The 18,050-nt window shown below is 45.8% G+C and overlaps 1 protein-coding gene across 1 annotated transcript in view; it reads left to right on the forward strand.

The window, feature by feature from the left end:
* The first annotated feature begins 284 nt into the window (after positions 1 to 284).
* The window catches only part of hsd17b4 (hydroxysteroid (17-beta) dehydrogenase 4), a 141,548-nt gene continuing 123,782 nt past the window's right edge, over positions 285 to 18,050 (forward strand). Inside the window, exons 1-3 of the mRNA XM_072584307.1 lie at positions 285 to 390; positions 5,659 to 5,712; positions 16,363 to 16,470. Of these exons, the coding sequence (XP_072440408.1) occupies positions 318 to 390; positions 5,659 to 5,712; positions 16,363 to 16,470 (235 nt within the window). The 5' untranslated portion in view covers positions 285 to 317. The remainder of the gene's footprint in view (positions 391 to 5,658; positions 5,713 to 16,362; positions 16,471 to 18,050) is intronic.

An 18,050-nucleotide genomic window follows, 5' to 3' on the forward strand; every position in this document is an offset into this window, starting at 1 on the left:
CTGGTCTGGGCAGCACCTGGTGCAAATCCTGGTTTGGGCAGACCCTGCCGCAGATCCTGGTCTGGGCAGCACCTGGTGCAGATCCTGGTCTGGGCAGCACCTGGTGCAAATCCTGGTTTGGGCAGACCCTGCCGCAGATCCTGGTCTGGGCAGCACCTGGTGCAGATCCTGGTCTGGGCAGCACCTGGCCTACACAGCATCCGGTCTGAGCAGCGCCTGGCGCAAATCCTGATCCTGGGAGCAGCTGAAGGGACTACATCTCCCAGGTTGCAGTGCGACCTGCGCCTGCGCACTCGCCTCCATGTGAAGGTGAAGACATGGCGGCTGTGGGAGCTGGTCTTCCTCTTCGCTTTGACGGGAAGGTGGCCCTGGTGACAGGAGCTGGAGGAGGTCGGTTCCTGGCGCGGTGTTTTAACCTCACCCCATCTCTTTTTGCTATCCTTCATTGATGGGTACAGCCTGTTGCTTGTGTCCCCCTGCTCGGGTTGAGCGATCAGGTTAATGCTGTGAACTCGGGCTTTACCAAAACTTATTCCACTCGAGGCTTTCCTTGTTTTTCTGTTTGTACCTTTCAGAGGACAACGGTCCAGAAACATATTCGGAGCTGGTTTACACCTGCCACATTTATTTTAAAATTAAACTCCCAAACAGTGTCGACGGCCCACTAAGAGCCAGAAATGAAATTTGTACCTTTAAATATTGACTTAGAGTACACCCACCATGTAAATTGCTCAATTCATCAGAAGGTCTGTCCAGATTTCACTCTACATTTACAAATAGTATAGTCATGTGAGATTCAGTGAGAACAGCGAAGGACATGTCGATACTGCAACTTTGTACTGGAACTGATAAACTGTTACATAGTCTGCTGAATCTTGTGTTAAAGTATCTTCGTGTGAATGTTTGTTTTCCCTTTATTTGTGTGCTGTCCAACTTTCATACACAGCAGGAAAATTAGAACTCTCACTAGAGAGAACACTTTTTCTGTTTATTCTTTTTTTGAAAAATAAAAAATCAACCTGTCCAGACATGTTATGACACACCTCTGGAGCATGTGGGACTTGAACCTGACCCTCTTAGCCCAGTGGTAGGGACACTGCCAATGTACCACAAGTACCTTTCAATTTACTCTATTGTATTTTTTAATCATCTAAAATACCTTAGATTGAATTAATTTTTTTTAATGGTCAAGCAAATATCTATCTAAACTATTCAGTTATCATGTAATTTAACCCCGTTAGCCAATGTTATTCTAGTGAAATTAAGATTCACCCTCTTCAGTGCCAAACTATATCCTTTCCAGGCCTTGGTGATTTCAGTGGTATATGAACCAAAAAAAAAGTCTTTCCATTGTAGTATAACTGTCAACGTTTATGTATTTCTGCTGCTAGAACTGAAGACTTGCTGTCCAGTAGTCCTTTTAATTAGTTTTCTGTATCTGTTCTCTAGCTTTTGATGTGGAGGTGCTGGTATTGGATTGGGGTGGACAAAATTAAAAAGCACATGACACCAGGTTATAGTCCAGTATGTTTAACTATAACCTGGTGTTGAATGATTTTTAACCCTAGATTTTGGTAATTGCTGTTCGTGGACAGAAATCCTCAATTTTTCATTATCTGATCTACTTATTCAAAATGGGTGATTAGAACTTTACCCATCCTGCCCCCTCCCTCTAGAACGTGGAGGTGGGTGCAAGGTTGGGTGGCATGGGCAGATTGCACATGGCATGTTCTGATGAAAGGTTCTCACCTGAAACGTTGACTCCCCTGCTCCTCTGATGCTGCTTGAGCTGTTGTACTTTTTCCAGCTCCACACTGTATCGACTCTGACTTTCCAGCATGTGCAGTCCTCACTATTTCCAAGGTGCATGGAATGTTTCCTTCTCATGTTATACCAGTAACAGGAGCTATCAGGTAGCTTGCCCTTGGGCCACTTGATGCCCACTTAAAGGGTACCTCCTATTTCTCATGCTGGTAGTTTACTTAGATGTGTCCATGCCACGTGGTGAGTTTACAGTGATCCTGAGTAATAGTCTGAGTTTCTTCCTCCTTGGACAGCATCTTAACAGAAGATCCACATGGTACTCTGCACTCCTGGTTGTTTCCCTCCCAGTGTGCCCTTTCAAGGCAGCCCTTAACCACTCCCCTCATGCAAGCTTGCTCGTCTGGACTGGCATAAAGCCTCTGCTAATCTTTTTGTTATCCAAGTCCTGCAATGTTCTTTGTTAATGACTAGTAACTTTGTTAGTTGGTCCTAGCAATGGTTACCACTCTTACTGGTGCTGCTGGACTGGAGAAATAGACAGCAGTTCTAACAAATAGGCTGCCCTTCCAGAGGGGAGTAGAAATCTCGTCCTAGGCCAGTTAATGTCTGTAGAATCAGCTCAGGTTGTTTTGGCCTTGCATCAGTGAACATGTCCTGAAATTTCCAGCCAGGAGCTGAACTTCATGTGCAGTTACAGGTTATGATCCTTTGTTGAATTCTATCTGCCCAGTTTGCTCACTTATGTATATCTGTTGTTTCTTCGTGGTCTCATCTGCACTTTTTGCTGAGCCATTAACAAAACTAGATATGTGACTCTTAAACTGAGGTGGTCTTTCAGGGAAGTGGCAGTCTTATGCAGCTTGCCTGTCTGACCTTTTTTTAGGAAAGAGGAAAGCTCCATGTTTCTGAGAGAAGATTTTGCTCAGGGCTCCCTTAAAAATCTGGAACTGCACTTCAATTTTGAAAGTTCTGTTGTAACATAGAGGGAGGATAACCATGCTTGCTTTGCCAACAGTCAGCCTCTATATTCTGAAAGTCAGAGGTTTGGACAGTAAGTATGTAAGGTAAGTGTAATGTTAGGGTGTCAGCTAGTGACGCTGTTCTAGTACAGCCATAGAGTCCATTGTATCATTTGTATAGTTCTACTGTTGCTTGAGCTAAAATCAACACAGTCAGCATCGACTCTAGGTCCATTCGGTTTTATGGATCAGTTGAGCTATTGGATAAAATGTTGTCGCCTCCTTTTAATACATTTCCTGCTAACCTGTTCATGAGAACTTTTGAAATGTAAGGTTGCTCATCAGACTTTTGCAGAGCAAGTAAAGTGCTCCCCCAGATAATTTTTTTCCCCTAAATAATTAATTTAAACTGCACGATGATTATATTTTACATGCAAAACACAAACTCTTAGCTGATATTAGTGAATCAAACAAACACCTGGATTGTATAATAATAGAGGTAAATGACAAGTTATTGTGCTTTGATAATTTTAGTCTGAGACTGTGATGTCAAAGAAAACTGTTTGTTTTAGAATAGTATTGAGCTGTTTAATAGTTTGGTGAAATTACTGGATTAGCCATTCATCAGTGGTAGTATTTCATTTAAAGCACTGTTTTCGGCTATTGTGCAACAGCTTATTATCCAATTACTTTTATATTTAAAGTAGGTAACCTTACGTATTAGGAGAAAGTAGGGACTGCTGATGATGGAGTTCAGAGTCAAAGAGTGTGATGCTGGAAAAGCACAGCTGGTCAGGGAGCATTTGAGAAGCAGGAAAATCAATGTTTCGAGCATAAGCTGTTCATCAGGCATGAGGCTTGTGACCCGAGGGGGGGCTGGAACTGTGGGGAAAGGTAGCTAGGAAGGCGATAGGTAGATTAAGGTGGGGGTGAAAGTGATATGTTTAAGAGGAGGGTGGAGAGGATAGGTGAGAAGGAAGATGGACAGATAGGACAGTTCAAGGGGCAGTGTCAAGTTGGAAGGTTGGATCTGGGATAAGGTGGGGGGAAGGGGAAATGAGGAAACTGGTGAAATCCACAATGAAGCTGTGTAGTTGGAGGATCTCAAGGCGTAAGATGAGGCCTTCTTCCTCTAGACGTCGGGTGGTTAGGGTTTGGTGATCGAGGAGGCCCAGGACTTGCATGTTCATGGAGGAGTGGGAGGGGAAGTTAGTGTTCGGCCATGGGGTGGTGGGAATGTTTAGTGCATGTGTCCCAGAGGTGTTCTCTGGAACGTTCCGCAAGTTGGCGTCCCCTCTCCCTAATGTAGAGGAGCAATGGACACAGTAGATGACGTGTGGAAGTACAGGTAAATCTCTGTCAGGTGTGGAAGGATCCTTTAGGGGCTTTGGATGGAGTTAAGCGGGGATAGTGGTGTGGGCGCAGGTTTTTATTTTCCTGTGGTGGCAGGGGAACATGCCGGAAGTAAAGTCAGGGTTGGTGGAGTGTGTGGACCTAACAAGGGAGTCTCTCTGGAACACAGGTAGGGGTGGGGAGGGAAATATATCCCTGGTTGTAGGTGGTGAGGATGATGCATTGAATCCAGATGTTGGTGGGGTGGAATGTGAGGATCGGGGGAATTCTGTCCTTGTTGCGATGTCTGGGTCTTCACCTCCTCCCACCATGCCTCCTGTAAAAACCCTATCCCTTATTCCCAATTCCTCCACCTCTGCTGCATCTGCTCTCAGGAGGACCAATTTCGCCATAGAACATTCCAGATGGCCTCCTCCTTCAAAGACTGCAATTCCGCCCCCCCCATGATGCCCTCCAGTCCACTCCTCCATTTGGTGCACCTCCACCCTTAAACCCCTGACCTTCACTTCCACCCTGCCAACTTCTGGATACATTGCATCATCCTCTACGTTTCTGCCACCTACAAACAGACCCTACCACCAGGGATATATTTCCAACCCCACCTCTGTGTTCTGGAGAGACCATTCCCTCCGTGACTCCCTTGTTAGGTCCACGTCCCCCACGACCCACCCTCCAGACCTAGCACCTTCCCCTGCCACCACAAGAAGTGCAAAACCTGCTCCCACACCTTACATCTGTGCAAGGTCCCAAAGTATCCTTCCACATCCAACAGAGATTTACCTATACTTCCACACATGTCATCTATTGTGTTTGTTGTCTCAATGTGGTCTCCTCTACATTGGGGAGACAGCAAGCAAACTTGTGGAACATTTCAGAGAACATCTCTGGGGCAATGCACTAAACAATCCCACCACCCCGTGGCTGAACATTTTAACGCCCCCTCCCACTCTGCCAAGGATGTGCAGGTCCTGGGCCGCCTTCATCGCCAACCCTAACCACCTGATGTCTGGAGGAAGAACGCCTCAACTTATGCCTTGGGACCCTCAAGCCACACAGGATCAATGTGCATTTCACCAGTTTCCTCATTCCCCCTCCCCCCCCCACCTTATCCCAGATCCAACCTTCCAGCTTGGCACTGCCCTTTTGAACTGTCCCACCTGTCCATCTTCCTTCCCTTCTGTCTGCTCACCTTCCCCTCCGACCTATCACCTTCACTCCCACCTTCATCTACCTATCACCTTCCCAGCTATCTTTCCCCAGCCCCACCCCCTTCCATTTATCTCTCAGCCACCTTGGGCCACAAGCCTCATGCCTGATGAAGGGCTTAGGCTCAAAGCATCGATTCCCCTGCTCCTCGGATGCTGCCTGACTGGCTGTGCTTTTTCAGCACCACACTCTTCAACCTTACATATTATCAACATGCAACAATTTAGCCAAAATTTAGAAAAAAAAAATGGCTGATACGTTGCTGTTTACATTGCATCATACTTATGTACTTTTTGACACATCTGTGTAAAAGTTTAATATTTAAACTGTAAACTTATGCACTTTGCATCTAGATTTACCAAAGTCTTTTTTACAGGTTTGGGAAGAACATATGCACTGTTATTTGCAGAAAGAGGAGCTTCTGTGGTTGGTAAGTGTTGTCTGAATTTAAACCTCTATTAAATCACCATGCATATTTTCTTAAAGCGTCATTTTCATAGTTTTCCTCTAATATTCATCCCAGTCTATTGAAACTATGACATGTATTACAGGCTCTCTTGAACTGTTATTTTACCCAAGCAATCACCTTTATATGTAAACCTTGACAGTGAGTGACAGTTAACTAGGGAAAGAGGCTCTATAAATACTCCTGTCTTCAATAATGGGAGAGTTCAGTACATCAGAGAGGATGATCTATCTTGAGCCTCTTCTGCAGGACCCAGCATCATAGATATCTATCTGTGGTCAATTTGGTTCACTCGATGTAAGAGTGAACTCGATCAAGAAACAGTTGGAGGCGTTGTATACTACAGAGGCCATGGTCTTTGACAACATTCCAGTGTTGGTGCTGAAGACATGTCCTCGAGAACTTGGTGCATCCTTACCTAAGCTGTTCCAGCACATCTACAACACTGGAATCAATCCAAACATGTGAAACGATACCTAGTACGTCCTGTACCCAAAATGCAGGATAAATCTAACTCCCGCCAATTACTGTGTTAGGTTCTTTTACTCTTGAGGTTCTTACACACTTGACGCAACTGCAACACACCAACTTCTGTGAACAAGCAACCAAATTTATTAAACACAGTACAGTATAGGCCGGAGGAACCTTTAACACACCTCACAGGGCTTATGGGATCATGGCAAAAAAGCTCTCTCTGAACAAAGGAAACAGTTAAAGTTTAATAAAGCTTGTACAAGCTAGGTGACCCCCTACACAGATATGCAAAGTCGGGTCAAAGTGAGGCTCCGAACAAAGAAAGCACATTCCCTTAACACGGGACAGTTGCAATGCTTACAGATACTCTGGCCACTGCCCCCACACTCATGCCACACAAGACAACTCCCTTTCACTCACAGTCACGTTACCTCAGGTATAATGGCAGGATGGGATCATCCTCGGAGATAAAGCAAATGCTAATGTCCTAATCCTGGGGAACTGTTGTGCAGACCATTTCCTGCCTCAGTGCTTTCCAAAACTAAAACAAGTGCGACATACCTCTGGCCAGAAAGCATTTCTGAATGGATGAGATTGAATTGATAGTTTAATTTGACAAGAGCAGGGGAGTGATGTCTAAATGAAGTGTAAGTTACAATGGATAGTCTTTAACATTCTTTCATGGCTTTTGTCCCCACCCAAAGACAGTGCAGTTTAACCCTTTAATATTTCATTAATGTCCAGAGAGAGAGTCCCATTTGAACTTTTAACGTTACAACTGCCCCATCAGTCATGATTGCTAAATTGGTGGAAGTGGCCATCAACAACGTTGTCAGCAATAGTTGCACAGCAATAACCTGCTCACTGACACCCCGTTTCGGTTCCACCAAGATAACTCACCATCTGACCTCATTACACTCTTGGTTCAGACATCAACAAGAGAGCTGAATTTCAGAGGGGACCATGATGTGGAGGAGCTGATGTTGGACTGGGGTGGACAAAGTTAAAATCACACAACACCAAGTTATAGTCTAACAAGTTTATTTAGAAGCACTAGCTCCTCCTCCTGGTGGTGCTGCTGGAAAAGCACAGCAGCTCAGGCAGCATCGGAGGAGCAGGAGAATTGACGTTTTGGGCATAGGTCCTTCATCATAGGTCCTTATGCCAGAAATGTTGATTCTCCTGTGTTTTGTATGCTGCCTGACCTGTGCTTTCCAGCACCCCACTTTTCAACTCTGATCTCCAGCATCTGCAGTCCTTGCTTTCTCCATGGCGCAGAGAATATCCTGCCTTGACTGACAAGTGGCAAGTAACATTCATGGTGTACAATAGACAATCACCATTGTTGCGAAGTTGGGTGGAGTAATTGTAGATTGGGAGGCAGGAAGTTAGAATTTGGTGTTTGTAAAATTGGGAAAGCATTGTGGAGTCCCTTTAAAAGATCATGTGCTTTTTCTGTGCTTAGAGATTTAAAATGGATGTCTGTGAGCAACAGTTTGAAAGTTTGCATATGCACAGAGAGCACCTAAATTGCAATGTTTGTATTGAAATGCTGTACAGTTAGCAGGTCAAGCAGCAGTTTTTACCAAGACAGTAGTTGTTTGAATTTCGCTGATCAATTTGAACCAGGTACTTAGTTACCAAAAACCTGTTAAATTTACATCTGTTGGTTTTGGCAACATAGGGCCAATCCTATTGTAAGAAATATTGATGTGTCATCTTGGGTATAAAAGAAGGGGACAGTTGGACAAAGACCCTAGAGCATGCTGCCATCCCCCAGAGCTAACGGCCCTCCGGTCTCGAGAGAGAATTGCTGGCTCTCACAGCTTCATCTATGTTTTGGAGAAAGCACCATCTAAAATACCAATGACAGAGAAAGTTAAAAATCGTACAACACCAGGTAGTAGTCCAACAGGTTTATTTGGGAGCATTAGATTTCGAAACGCTGCTTCATCAGGTGGTTGTGGAGCAGAATCATACAACACGGAATTTATAACAACAGGATTGCAGTGTCATGGAATGTAATATTAAACAGATTTAGCTTGAGTCTTTCATCTTTTTGAATGATCATGTTAGTTCCTTCATATGTAAATCCCAGAACTTTTTAAAAGTTTTATTCTCAAGATAGCTTTTAACAATAAGTGCCATCTCAGCTCAGATAATGCATTGAAGATTGTAGTTAGGAGTGTTTTATTCAGTTTGTTAATAGTTTAGATAATTTATTCACTGTTAGGATTAGATAAATAAATTATTATTTATTGTTTTTTTTAAAGTGAGTATCAGGGATTTATTTTATTTTATTTAACCACTGGAAATAGCTGAAAAGCAGGTTACACCACGTCTCACATTCCTTTTACAGATTATACAGGTGAGGTGCTCCTCTTTGGGTGTTTCAATTTTAGTTCTCTGAGGGAGACAACCTCTGCTTCATCACATCATCTCCAGCAAAAAAAAAGTCTAGCCATCATCCCTTGACCTTTAATCGTATTACCATTGCTGAAGTCCCCACTATCAACACCCACGGGGTTAGCATTATCCAGCAGAACTGGACTAGCCATAGCAGTACACCTGCTGCTGAGGTGTATCAAAACATATCTGAGCAGGTTGATTAATGATATCTGCAAATACTGTGTTTATAAGAACCAATCTTGCAGAACATATCTCACCTCTAGACTCCCAAAGTCATAGAGATCTATAGTACAGAAAAAGATCCTTTGGCTCATGACATCCATACTAGTCAAAAACAACTACTTAACTATTCTAATGCCATTTTCCAACTCAGTGCCTTGTCTGCTTGGCATTGCAAGTGCACATTTTAAGTCATGAAGGTTTCTGCCTCTACCATCCTTAAAAGTGGTGAGTTCGAGATTCTCACCATCCTCTGGGTGAAAACAATTTTCCTCTCAATAGACGTTCTACCCTGATCTTAAATCTATGTTTCTTCCTGTCTACCCTATCTATGCCCCTCATAACTTTTTACTTGTTATTCATGTTCCCTCTCAATCTGCTATAAGAAAAGCAATCCATTTTGTCCAATATCTCTTTGCAACTTGAAACTTCCCAGTCCAAGCAACATCCTTGTCAACATCCTCACCCTCTCCACTTCTGTCACCTCCCTTTTATAATGTCGATTTCAGAACTGCACTTCTCTATGACTCTAGCTATAGCCTAACCAAAATTTTATACAGTTTCATCATCACGTCCCTGCTCTTAAATTCTATACCTCGACCAATAAATACGAGTATACCATATGATGCCTTAATCACTTTATCCACTTGACCTGATACATTAAGGCAGCATCCAACGAGCAGCGAAATCAACGTTTCGGGCAAAAGCCCTTCATCAGGAATAAAGGCAGTGAGCCTGAAGCATGGAGAGATAAGCTAGAGGAGGGTCGGGGTGGGGAGAGAGTCGCATAGAGTACAATGGGGGAGTGGGGGAGGAGATGAAGGTGATAGGTCAAGGAGGAGAGGGTGGAGTGGATAGGTGGAAAAGAAGATAGGCAGGTCGGACAAGTCAAGGAGACAGTAACTGAGCTGGAAGTTTGAAACTAGGATGAGGTGGGGGAAAGGGAAATGAGGAAGCTGTTGAAGTCCACATTGATACCCTGGGGTTGAAGTGTTCCGAGGCGGAAGATGAGGCGTTCTTCCTCCAGGCGTCTGGTGGTGAGGGAGTGGCGGTGAAGGAGGCCCAGGACCTCCATGTCCTCGGCAGAGTGGGAGGGGGAGTTGAAATGTTGGGCCACGGGGCGGTTTGGTTGATTGGTGCGGGTGTCTCGGAGATGTTCCCTAAAGCGCTCTGCTAGGAGGCGCCCAGTCTCCCCAATGTAGAGGAGACCACATCGGGAGCAACGGATACAATAAATGATATTGGTGGATGTGCAGGTGAAACTTTGGATGTGGAAGGCTCCTTTAGGGCCTTGGATAGAGGTGAGGGAGGAGGTGTGGGCACAGGTTTTACAGTTCCTGCAGTGGCAGGGGAAAGTGCCAGAATGGGAGGGTGGGTCGTAGGGGGGTGTGGACCTGACCAGGTAGTCACGGAGGGAACGGTCTTTGCGGAAGGCGGAAAGGGGTGGGGAGGGCAATATATCCCTGGTGGTGGGGTCTTTTTGGAGGTGGCGGAAATATCGGTGGATGATTTGGTTGATGCGAAGGTTTGTAGGGTGGAAGGTGAGCACCAGGGGCGTTCTGTCCTTGTTACGGTTGGAGGGGTGGGGTCTGAGGGCGGAGGTGCGGGATGTGGACGAGATGCGTGGAGGGCATCTTTAACCACGTGGGAAGGGAAATTGCGGTCTCTAAAGAAGGAGGCCATCTGGTGTGTCCTATGGTGGAACTGGTCCTCCTGGGGCGGAGAAATTGGGAATACGGGATGGCATTTTTGCAAGAGATAGGGTGGGAAGAGGTGTAATCCAGGTAGCTATGGGAGTCAGTGTGTTTGTAAAAAATGTCAGTGTCAAGTCGGTCGTCACTAATGGAGATGGAGAGGTCCAGGAAGGGGAGCGAGGTGTCAGAGATAGTCCAGGTAAATTTAAGGTCAGGGTGGAATGTGTTGGTGAAGTTGATGAATTGCTCAACCTCCTCGCGGAAGCACGAGGTGGCGCCAATGCAGTCATCAATGTAGCGGAGGAAGAGGTGGGGAGTGGTGCCGGTGTAATTACGGAAGATCAACTGTTCTACATAGCCAACAAAGAGACAGGCATAGCTGGGGTCCATACATGTGCCCATGGCTACGCCTTTGGTCTGGAGGAAGTGGGAGGATTCAAAGGAGAAATTGTTAAGGGTGAGGACCAGTTCGGCCAAACGAATGAGAGTGTCAGTGGAAGGGTACTGCTGGGGACGTCTGGAGAGGAAGAAACTGAGGGCTTGGAGGCCCTGGTCATGGCGAATGGAGGTGCAGAGGGATTGGATATCCATGGTGAAGATAAGGCGTTGGGGGCCAGGGAAACGGAAGTCTTGGAGGAGGTGGAGGGCGTGGGTGGTGTCTCGAACGTATGTGGGGAGTTCCTGGACGAGGGGGGATAGGACAGTGTCAAGGTAGGTAGAGATGAGTTCAGTGGGGCAGGAGCATGCTGAGACAATGGGTCGGCCAGGGTGGTCAGGCTTGTGGATCTTGGGAAGGAGGTAGAACCGGGCAGTGCGGGGTTCCCGGACTATGAGGTTGGAAGCTGTGGGTGGGAGATCTCCTGAGGTGATGAGGTTCTGTATGGTCTGGGAGATGATGGTTTGGTGATGGGGGGTGGGGTCATGGTCGAGGGAGCAGTAGAAAGAGGTGTCCTCGAGTTGGCGCTTGGCTTCAGCGGTGTAGAGGTCAGTGCGCCAGACTACCACTGCACCCCCTTTATCCGCTGGCTTGATGGTGAGGTTGGGATTGGAGCAGAGGGATTGGAGGGCTGCGCCTTGTGAGGGTGAGAGGTTGGAGTGGGGGAGGGGGGACGACAGGTTGAGGCGGTTAATGTCCCAGCGGCAGTTGGAAATGAAGAGGTCGAGGGCAGGTAATAGGCCAGCGCGGGGTGTCCAGGTGGATGCAGTGTGTTGGAGGTGGGCGAAGGGGTCCTCGGAAGGTGGGCGGGAGTCCTGATTGTGAAAGTAAGCTCGGAGGCGGAGGCGACAGAAGAATTGTTCGATGTCACGTCATGTATTAAATTCATTGATGCTTGGACGGAGGGGGTTGAAGGTGAGTCCTTTGCTGAGGACTGATCGTTCGTCCTCAGTAAGTGGGAGGTCTGGAGGGATGGTGAAAACTCAGCAGGGCCGGGAGCTGGGATCTGGTGTGGGTGTGGAGCTGGGAGTGGGGTCGGAGCCAGTACCTGGAGTGGGTGTGATGATGGGGGGAATGGGGGTGGAGGCATGAGCAGGGGTAATGTTGCCCTCTGGGTTCTGGGGTGTGGGTATAGTGACAGTGGGGTCTGTGGGGGGCGTGTCAGCAGAATGCAGGTGAGTGGCGCTGGTGGAGGCGGAAGTGGTGGTGATCATGGCAGTAGGGGAAGTCACTGAGCGTGTGGCATCAGCGATGATGTGAGGGCCGGAAGTGGCTGTGGGAGTGGCCATGATGTGGGCGGAAGTGACATCATCACTCAGCGTGGGGGTGGTAGCTGCGTCAGCCGCATGGCTAATGGCGTTTCCGAGGCCAGGGGAATCTTCTGGAATGTTTGAGGAGCGCTGGTTATGGAGGTGGGTGGATAAAAGTTTGTTGTACTTACAGATTTTGATGTTTGAGATGGAATTGAAATACTCTTTGTTGAGAGTATGAATTCTCCTGAGGATGTAGTACAGAGTGGGTCCTTTGCAATTCTGAGAGAGTGTGGCCCTCAGCTGAGGCAGGGCTGACTGTAGAGAGGTTAGGTGACGGCGCATTGCTGCAAGCGTGGAGCGGAGGATCCTGAAGGAGAACTGTTGCTGGTGTTTTTGAATCTGTAGTCTGTACTGTTTGTCCTGTTCGGGTCCGAACTCTGCTGGTTTAAAGGTGGTCTGGAGTCCGTGTGGGATGAGTTGGTTATGGAGGCATGCACTGAGGAAGCAAATGTGGCTGTGGTACCGAGTTTGTTTCACAACATGGTTGAAGAGCTTCAGAGCAGAGGAAATGACCTGGGAGTTGCAGTGGGAGAGGGACTCCCTGAGATTCTTGTAGAGAGAGGAGGAAACCTTCTTCAAGGCAGGCATCCTTGCAAGAGGATTCGCAGTAGGGTTAAAATCAACAAGGTAAAAACAATGACTGCAGATACTGAAAATCAAATACTGGATTAGTGGTGCTGGAAGAGCACAGCAGTTCAGGCAGCATCCAACGAGCAGCGAAATCAACGTTTCGGGCAAAAGCCCTTCATCAGGAATAAAGGCAGTGAGCCTGAAGCATGGAGAGATAAGCTAGAGGAGGGTGGGGGTGGGGAGAGAGTCGCATAGAGTACAATGGTGGAGTGGGGGAGGAGATGAAGGTGATAGGTCAAGGAGGAGAGGGTGGAGTGGATAGGTGGAAAAGAAGATAGGCAGGTCGGACAAGTCAAGGAGACAGTAACTGAGCTGGAAGTTTGAAACTAGGATGAGGTGGGGGAAGGGGAAATGAGGAAGCTGTTGAAGTCCACATTGATGCCCTGGGGTTGAAGTGTTCCGAGGTGGAAGATGAGGCGTTCTTCCTCCAGGCGTCTGGTGGTGAGGGAGCGGCGGTGAAGGAGGCCCAGGACCTCCATGTCCTCGGCAGAGTGGGGGGGGGGGGGGGGAGTTGAAATGTTGGGCCACGGGGCGGTTTGGTTGATTGGTGCGGGTGTCTCGGAGATGTTCCCTAAAGCGCTCTGCTAGGAGGCGCCCAGTCTCCCCAATGTAGAGGAGACCACATCGGGAGCAACGGATACAATAAATGATATTGGTGGATGTGCAGGTGAAACTTTGATGGATGTGGAAGGCTCCTTTAGGGCCTTGGATAGAGGTGAGGGAGGAGGTGTGGGCACAGGTTTTACAGTTCCTGCGGTGGCAGGGGAAAGTGCCAGAATGGGAGGGTGGGCCGTAGGGGGGTGTGGACCTGACCGGGTAGTCACGGAGGGAACGGTCTTTGCGGAAGGCGGAAAGGGGTGGGGAGGGCAATATATCCCTGATGGTGGGGTCTTTTTGGAGGTGGCGGAAATGTCGGTGGATGATTTGGTTGATGCGAAGGTTTGTAGGGTGGAAGGTGAGCACCAGGGGCGTTCTGTCCTTGTTACGGTTGGAGGGGTGGGGTCTGAGGGCGGAGGTGCGGGATGTGGACGAGATGCGTTGGAGGGCATCTTTAACCACGTGGGAAGGGAAATTGCGGTCTCTAAAGAAGGAGGCCATCTGGTGTGTCCTATAGTGGAACTGGTCCTCCTGGGAGCAGATATGGCAGAGGCGGAGAAATTGGGAATACGGGATGGCATTTTTGCAAGAGATAGGGTGGGAAGAGGTGTAATCCAGGTAGCTATAGGAGTCGGTGTGTTTGTAAAAAATGTCAGTGTCAAGTCGGTCGTCACTAATGGAGATGGAGAGGTCCAGGAAGGGGAGCGAGGTGTCAGAGATAGTCCAGGTAAATTTAAGGTCAGGGTGGAATGTGTTGGTGAAGTTGATGAATTGCTCAACCTCCTCGCGGGAGCACGAGGTGGCGCCGCAGTCTCCAGACCAAAGGCGTAGCCATGGGCACACGTATGGGCCCCAGCTATGCCTGTCTCTTTGTTGGCTATGTAGAACAGTTGATCTTCCGTAATTACACCGGCACCACTCCCCACCTCTTCCTCTGCTACATTGATGACTGCATTGGCGCCATCCAGGATAACATGGCCCACTTGCTTGGCGCCACATCTGCAAACATTTACTGCCTCCACCTTTGTCACTCAGTAGCAGCAACGTGTACTATCAACAAGATGCTTTGCATAAGTTTATGAAGGTTCCTTAGATAGTAATTTCCAAAGTTGCTGCTTATGTTGTTTGGAATGCAAGTAGTCCACTGTTGTAGCTGCCTGTGGTAGTCACTCCTACAGATACTAACATAGGCAGATGGATCTTCAGCAGGCAAGTTGGTGAGGATAAGAGCAAGTAGGAGTTTCCCTCTAATTGGTTCCTTCACCTGTTACTGATTCAGTCTAGCAGCTATGACCTTAGGACCCAACCAGCACTGTGCTGCTAAGCTATTTTTACCGATGGACTATGAAGTCCCCTTCCTGTTCAGTAAAGTTCTTGTCATGCACAATCTTTCCTCTGAATCATGTTCAACATGGAGGCTAACTGATTCATCAACAAGCATGAAATTTCCTTTCCCTTGCTCAGTCTGATGTCATGAGATCTCATGGGGTTATTCGTCAGTTTTGCAAACTTGAGTGCAACTCCCTCCTGACTGTGCTAACTCCTCTCGATGGTCTGTAACGCCAGTGGAACAGGGCATTACAATACAGATTTAATGGTGCTGACTAGGATATTTTCTGCAAGAGCGTGTTCTGCAGAGGAGGCTCACAAGAATGGTCCCAGGAATGAAAAGCTTAACATATGGGGAACATTTGAGGACTCTGGGTTTATACTTGATGGAATTTGCAAGATGAGGGGAGATCTAATTGAAACATAGAGAATGCTGAATGGCCTGGACAGAACAAATGTTGGGAAGATGTTTCCATTGGGAGGAGAGACGAGGACCCGAGGGTATAGCTTTGGAGTAAATGGAAGACCTTTTAGAACAGAGATAAGGAGAAACTTCTTCATCCAGAGAGTGGTGAATCTGTGGAACTCGTTGCTACAGAAAGCTGTGGAGGTGAGGTTATTGAGTTTATTTAAAACTGAGATAGATTCTTAAGTATCAAAGGGATAAAGCGTTACTGGGAGAAAGTAGAAGAATGGGGATGAGAAACTTATCAACCATGGTGGAGCAGATTTGATGGACTGAGTGACCTAATTTCTGCTCCTGTATCTTATGGTCTAAGATATGACTCTGAGTATGATAATGTCAGGTTGTTGCTTGATTTGTCTATGGAATATCTCTCCCAATTTTAGCACTAGCCCCTATATTGTGGTAAGTAGGACTTTGCCGCGTTGATACAGCATGTGTTTCTCTTTATTATTTACAATGCCTAGCTTAGTCAGAGGTGGTCCATCTGGTCTCCTTTCATTTTGAGACTTTTTAACAATTTTAGTAAAGGTCACTTTAGTGGACAGTTGAGAGTCAATCACATTGTTGTGGCTGTGAAGTTATATGTAAGCCTGACAAGGTAAGGATTGCAGTTTTCTTCCCTGCAGGACATTACAAAACCGGATGGTATTTTTTCATGACAATTAATGATGGTTTCATAGTCATTATGAGACTCATAATTCCAATTGTTATTGAATTCAAATTCCACTATTTTGTGGTAGGATTTGAACCCAGGTCCCCAGAGTATTATCTGACCTTCTGGATTGCTAGTCCAATAACAAATGCATTACGCCATCACCTGCCTGTTATTTGCTTAGGCTATTTGTTTGGTTGAGGGTATCATGGGATAGGGAGAAAAGGTGGGTAAATGGCATTGAACTGGATATCAGCCATGACCACATTGAACTGTGGAGTAGGTAAAAATGTTGTATTCGTTACTTCTGTTTCTTACCATGATGCCAGAATTTCATGCGTTCCAGAAATAAAATATTGTGTGCCTATAACATCCGATTTATTTTCTTTTCACAGTAAATGACCTTGGAGGTAACATCAAAGGAGAAGGCAAAAGCTCCTCTGCTGCTGACAGAGTGGTGGAAGAGATAAGGGCAAAAGGCGGCAAAGCTGTGTCTAACTATGGTACTTTATGTTCAATTTAATTTCCCCTCCTTTCAGTTTATAAGTGCATCATACAGGTCATTCTAAGATAACACTCGCTTAGGCAGCACAATTTGGCTCTAACGTCGCTGAAGAATTAGGGAACAGTATTTTGGAGAGCACCTACCTGTGTTGGCAATAACAGATTCCAGCGGGGATCGGTTAGGGCTCTTTGCTCTGCACATGCGCCATGTGAACACATGCATGACATCAGTGCCAGTCTTCGTGCCATTATGAACATGTTCCGAAGTTTATATGCCATTCTGCACATGTGCAATTTCAGTGCTGAAGTCTCTGTGCCGTCCTGTGCATGCATGATGTGAGCTCCAGTCTTCATGCCATTCTGTGCAGCTTTCTGTGAGAGGAAGTGTACAGAGAGCAGCTTTTTTACATTTTTAAATGTAGAGTGTTAAATTTACTTTTTGCTTTGTTAATAAATATGATTTCAGCCTTCATTTAGGCTGTGCTATACTTTGTGTTAGACTTTTAGCTAATTTTTGAGCGATTGCGAGTGATTTTGTTTGCTAGTCTGCCCCTAACCCCACTTTTCTCTCAGACCCCATTATTTCTATTAAGCAATTTTCTATTAAGTGAGGTTTTGCTGGAACGCAACTATGGCATTATAGGAGAACTGCCTGTATTACTGTTGTGTTCCCAGGCTTGGCTCCTTCCCTTTTTGATCATATTTTCAAATCGTCATGACTTCCTAGTTTAAAAGTCAAATGTTGCTTTCAGTTTAATTGCGCATTTTTCTCCTCAAAGAAGTGTTTTATCATCAACAATAAATTAAAAATTTTGTAAATATTCTGCAGTAATCACATCTTTTGTGAAACTAGACTTGAAGCCTCAACGGGAGATAATCTCTTTTTGCAGTAATAGATTCGAGCTTGCACTATCGCAGCTGTGATTTTATTGTTATTGAGTTCTATATCTTTGGTACTTTCAAAAAAAGTTATTTTCTTTTTTGTTTGTAGCTTGTGAAAGGGAAAGCATGGTTATTCATTTTATTGGAATTTTTTGAGAAAGGTATTGCATCATCAAAACTTTCCAGCCAACCCTTAATGACACAAATCAAAATAAACTAAAACTATACCGTTCTTTTTTAACGTGCACAATATCAAAATCCAATTCAAACCTAAAGATACACATTGGCTACCCCATTTTAGGACACGAAGTTTCCAAATACAGATAGTTCTTCTATAATATAATAGTTGTGTTCTTGTGCAACCCTGCACAATAGAAAAATCCTATTTTAGAAACAGTGCTTTAAAGTGTTAGTGGTGTAATCATGTTACAGCCAACACACATTTTAAAGGTTTGCACTTTAGAAACAGCATTCCATGTTTGTCACTCGCCTTACAGCGAATTCACGTTAACAAAATGCATTTATAGCAGAATGGCTTGGAGTAATAATATCATCATGAATCTTCACCATAGTATGAGGCACTGTATTATAGGATTAAAAACAAAGAGGTGAAGCATACATTTAATGGAGGGATGTTGAAGAGTAGTGAATCTAGAAGTTCAAAAACCATTTCCAAATCTTGAGAGTTGAGGCAAAT

This window comes from Chiloscyllium punctatum, chromosome 2 (assembly GCF_047496795.1).
Source record: "Chiloscyllium punctatum isolate Juve2018m chromosome 2, sChiPun1.3, whole genome shotgun sequence".
Classification (NCBI taxonomy): Eukaryota; Metazoa; Chordata; class Chondrichthyes; order Orectolobiformes; family Hemiscylliidae; genus Chiloscyllium; species Chiloscyllium punctatum.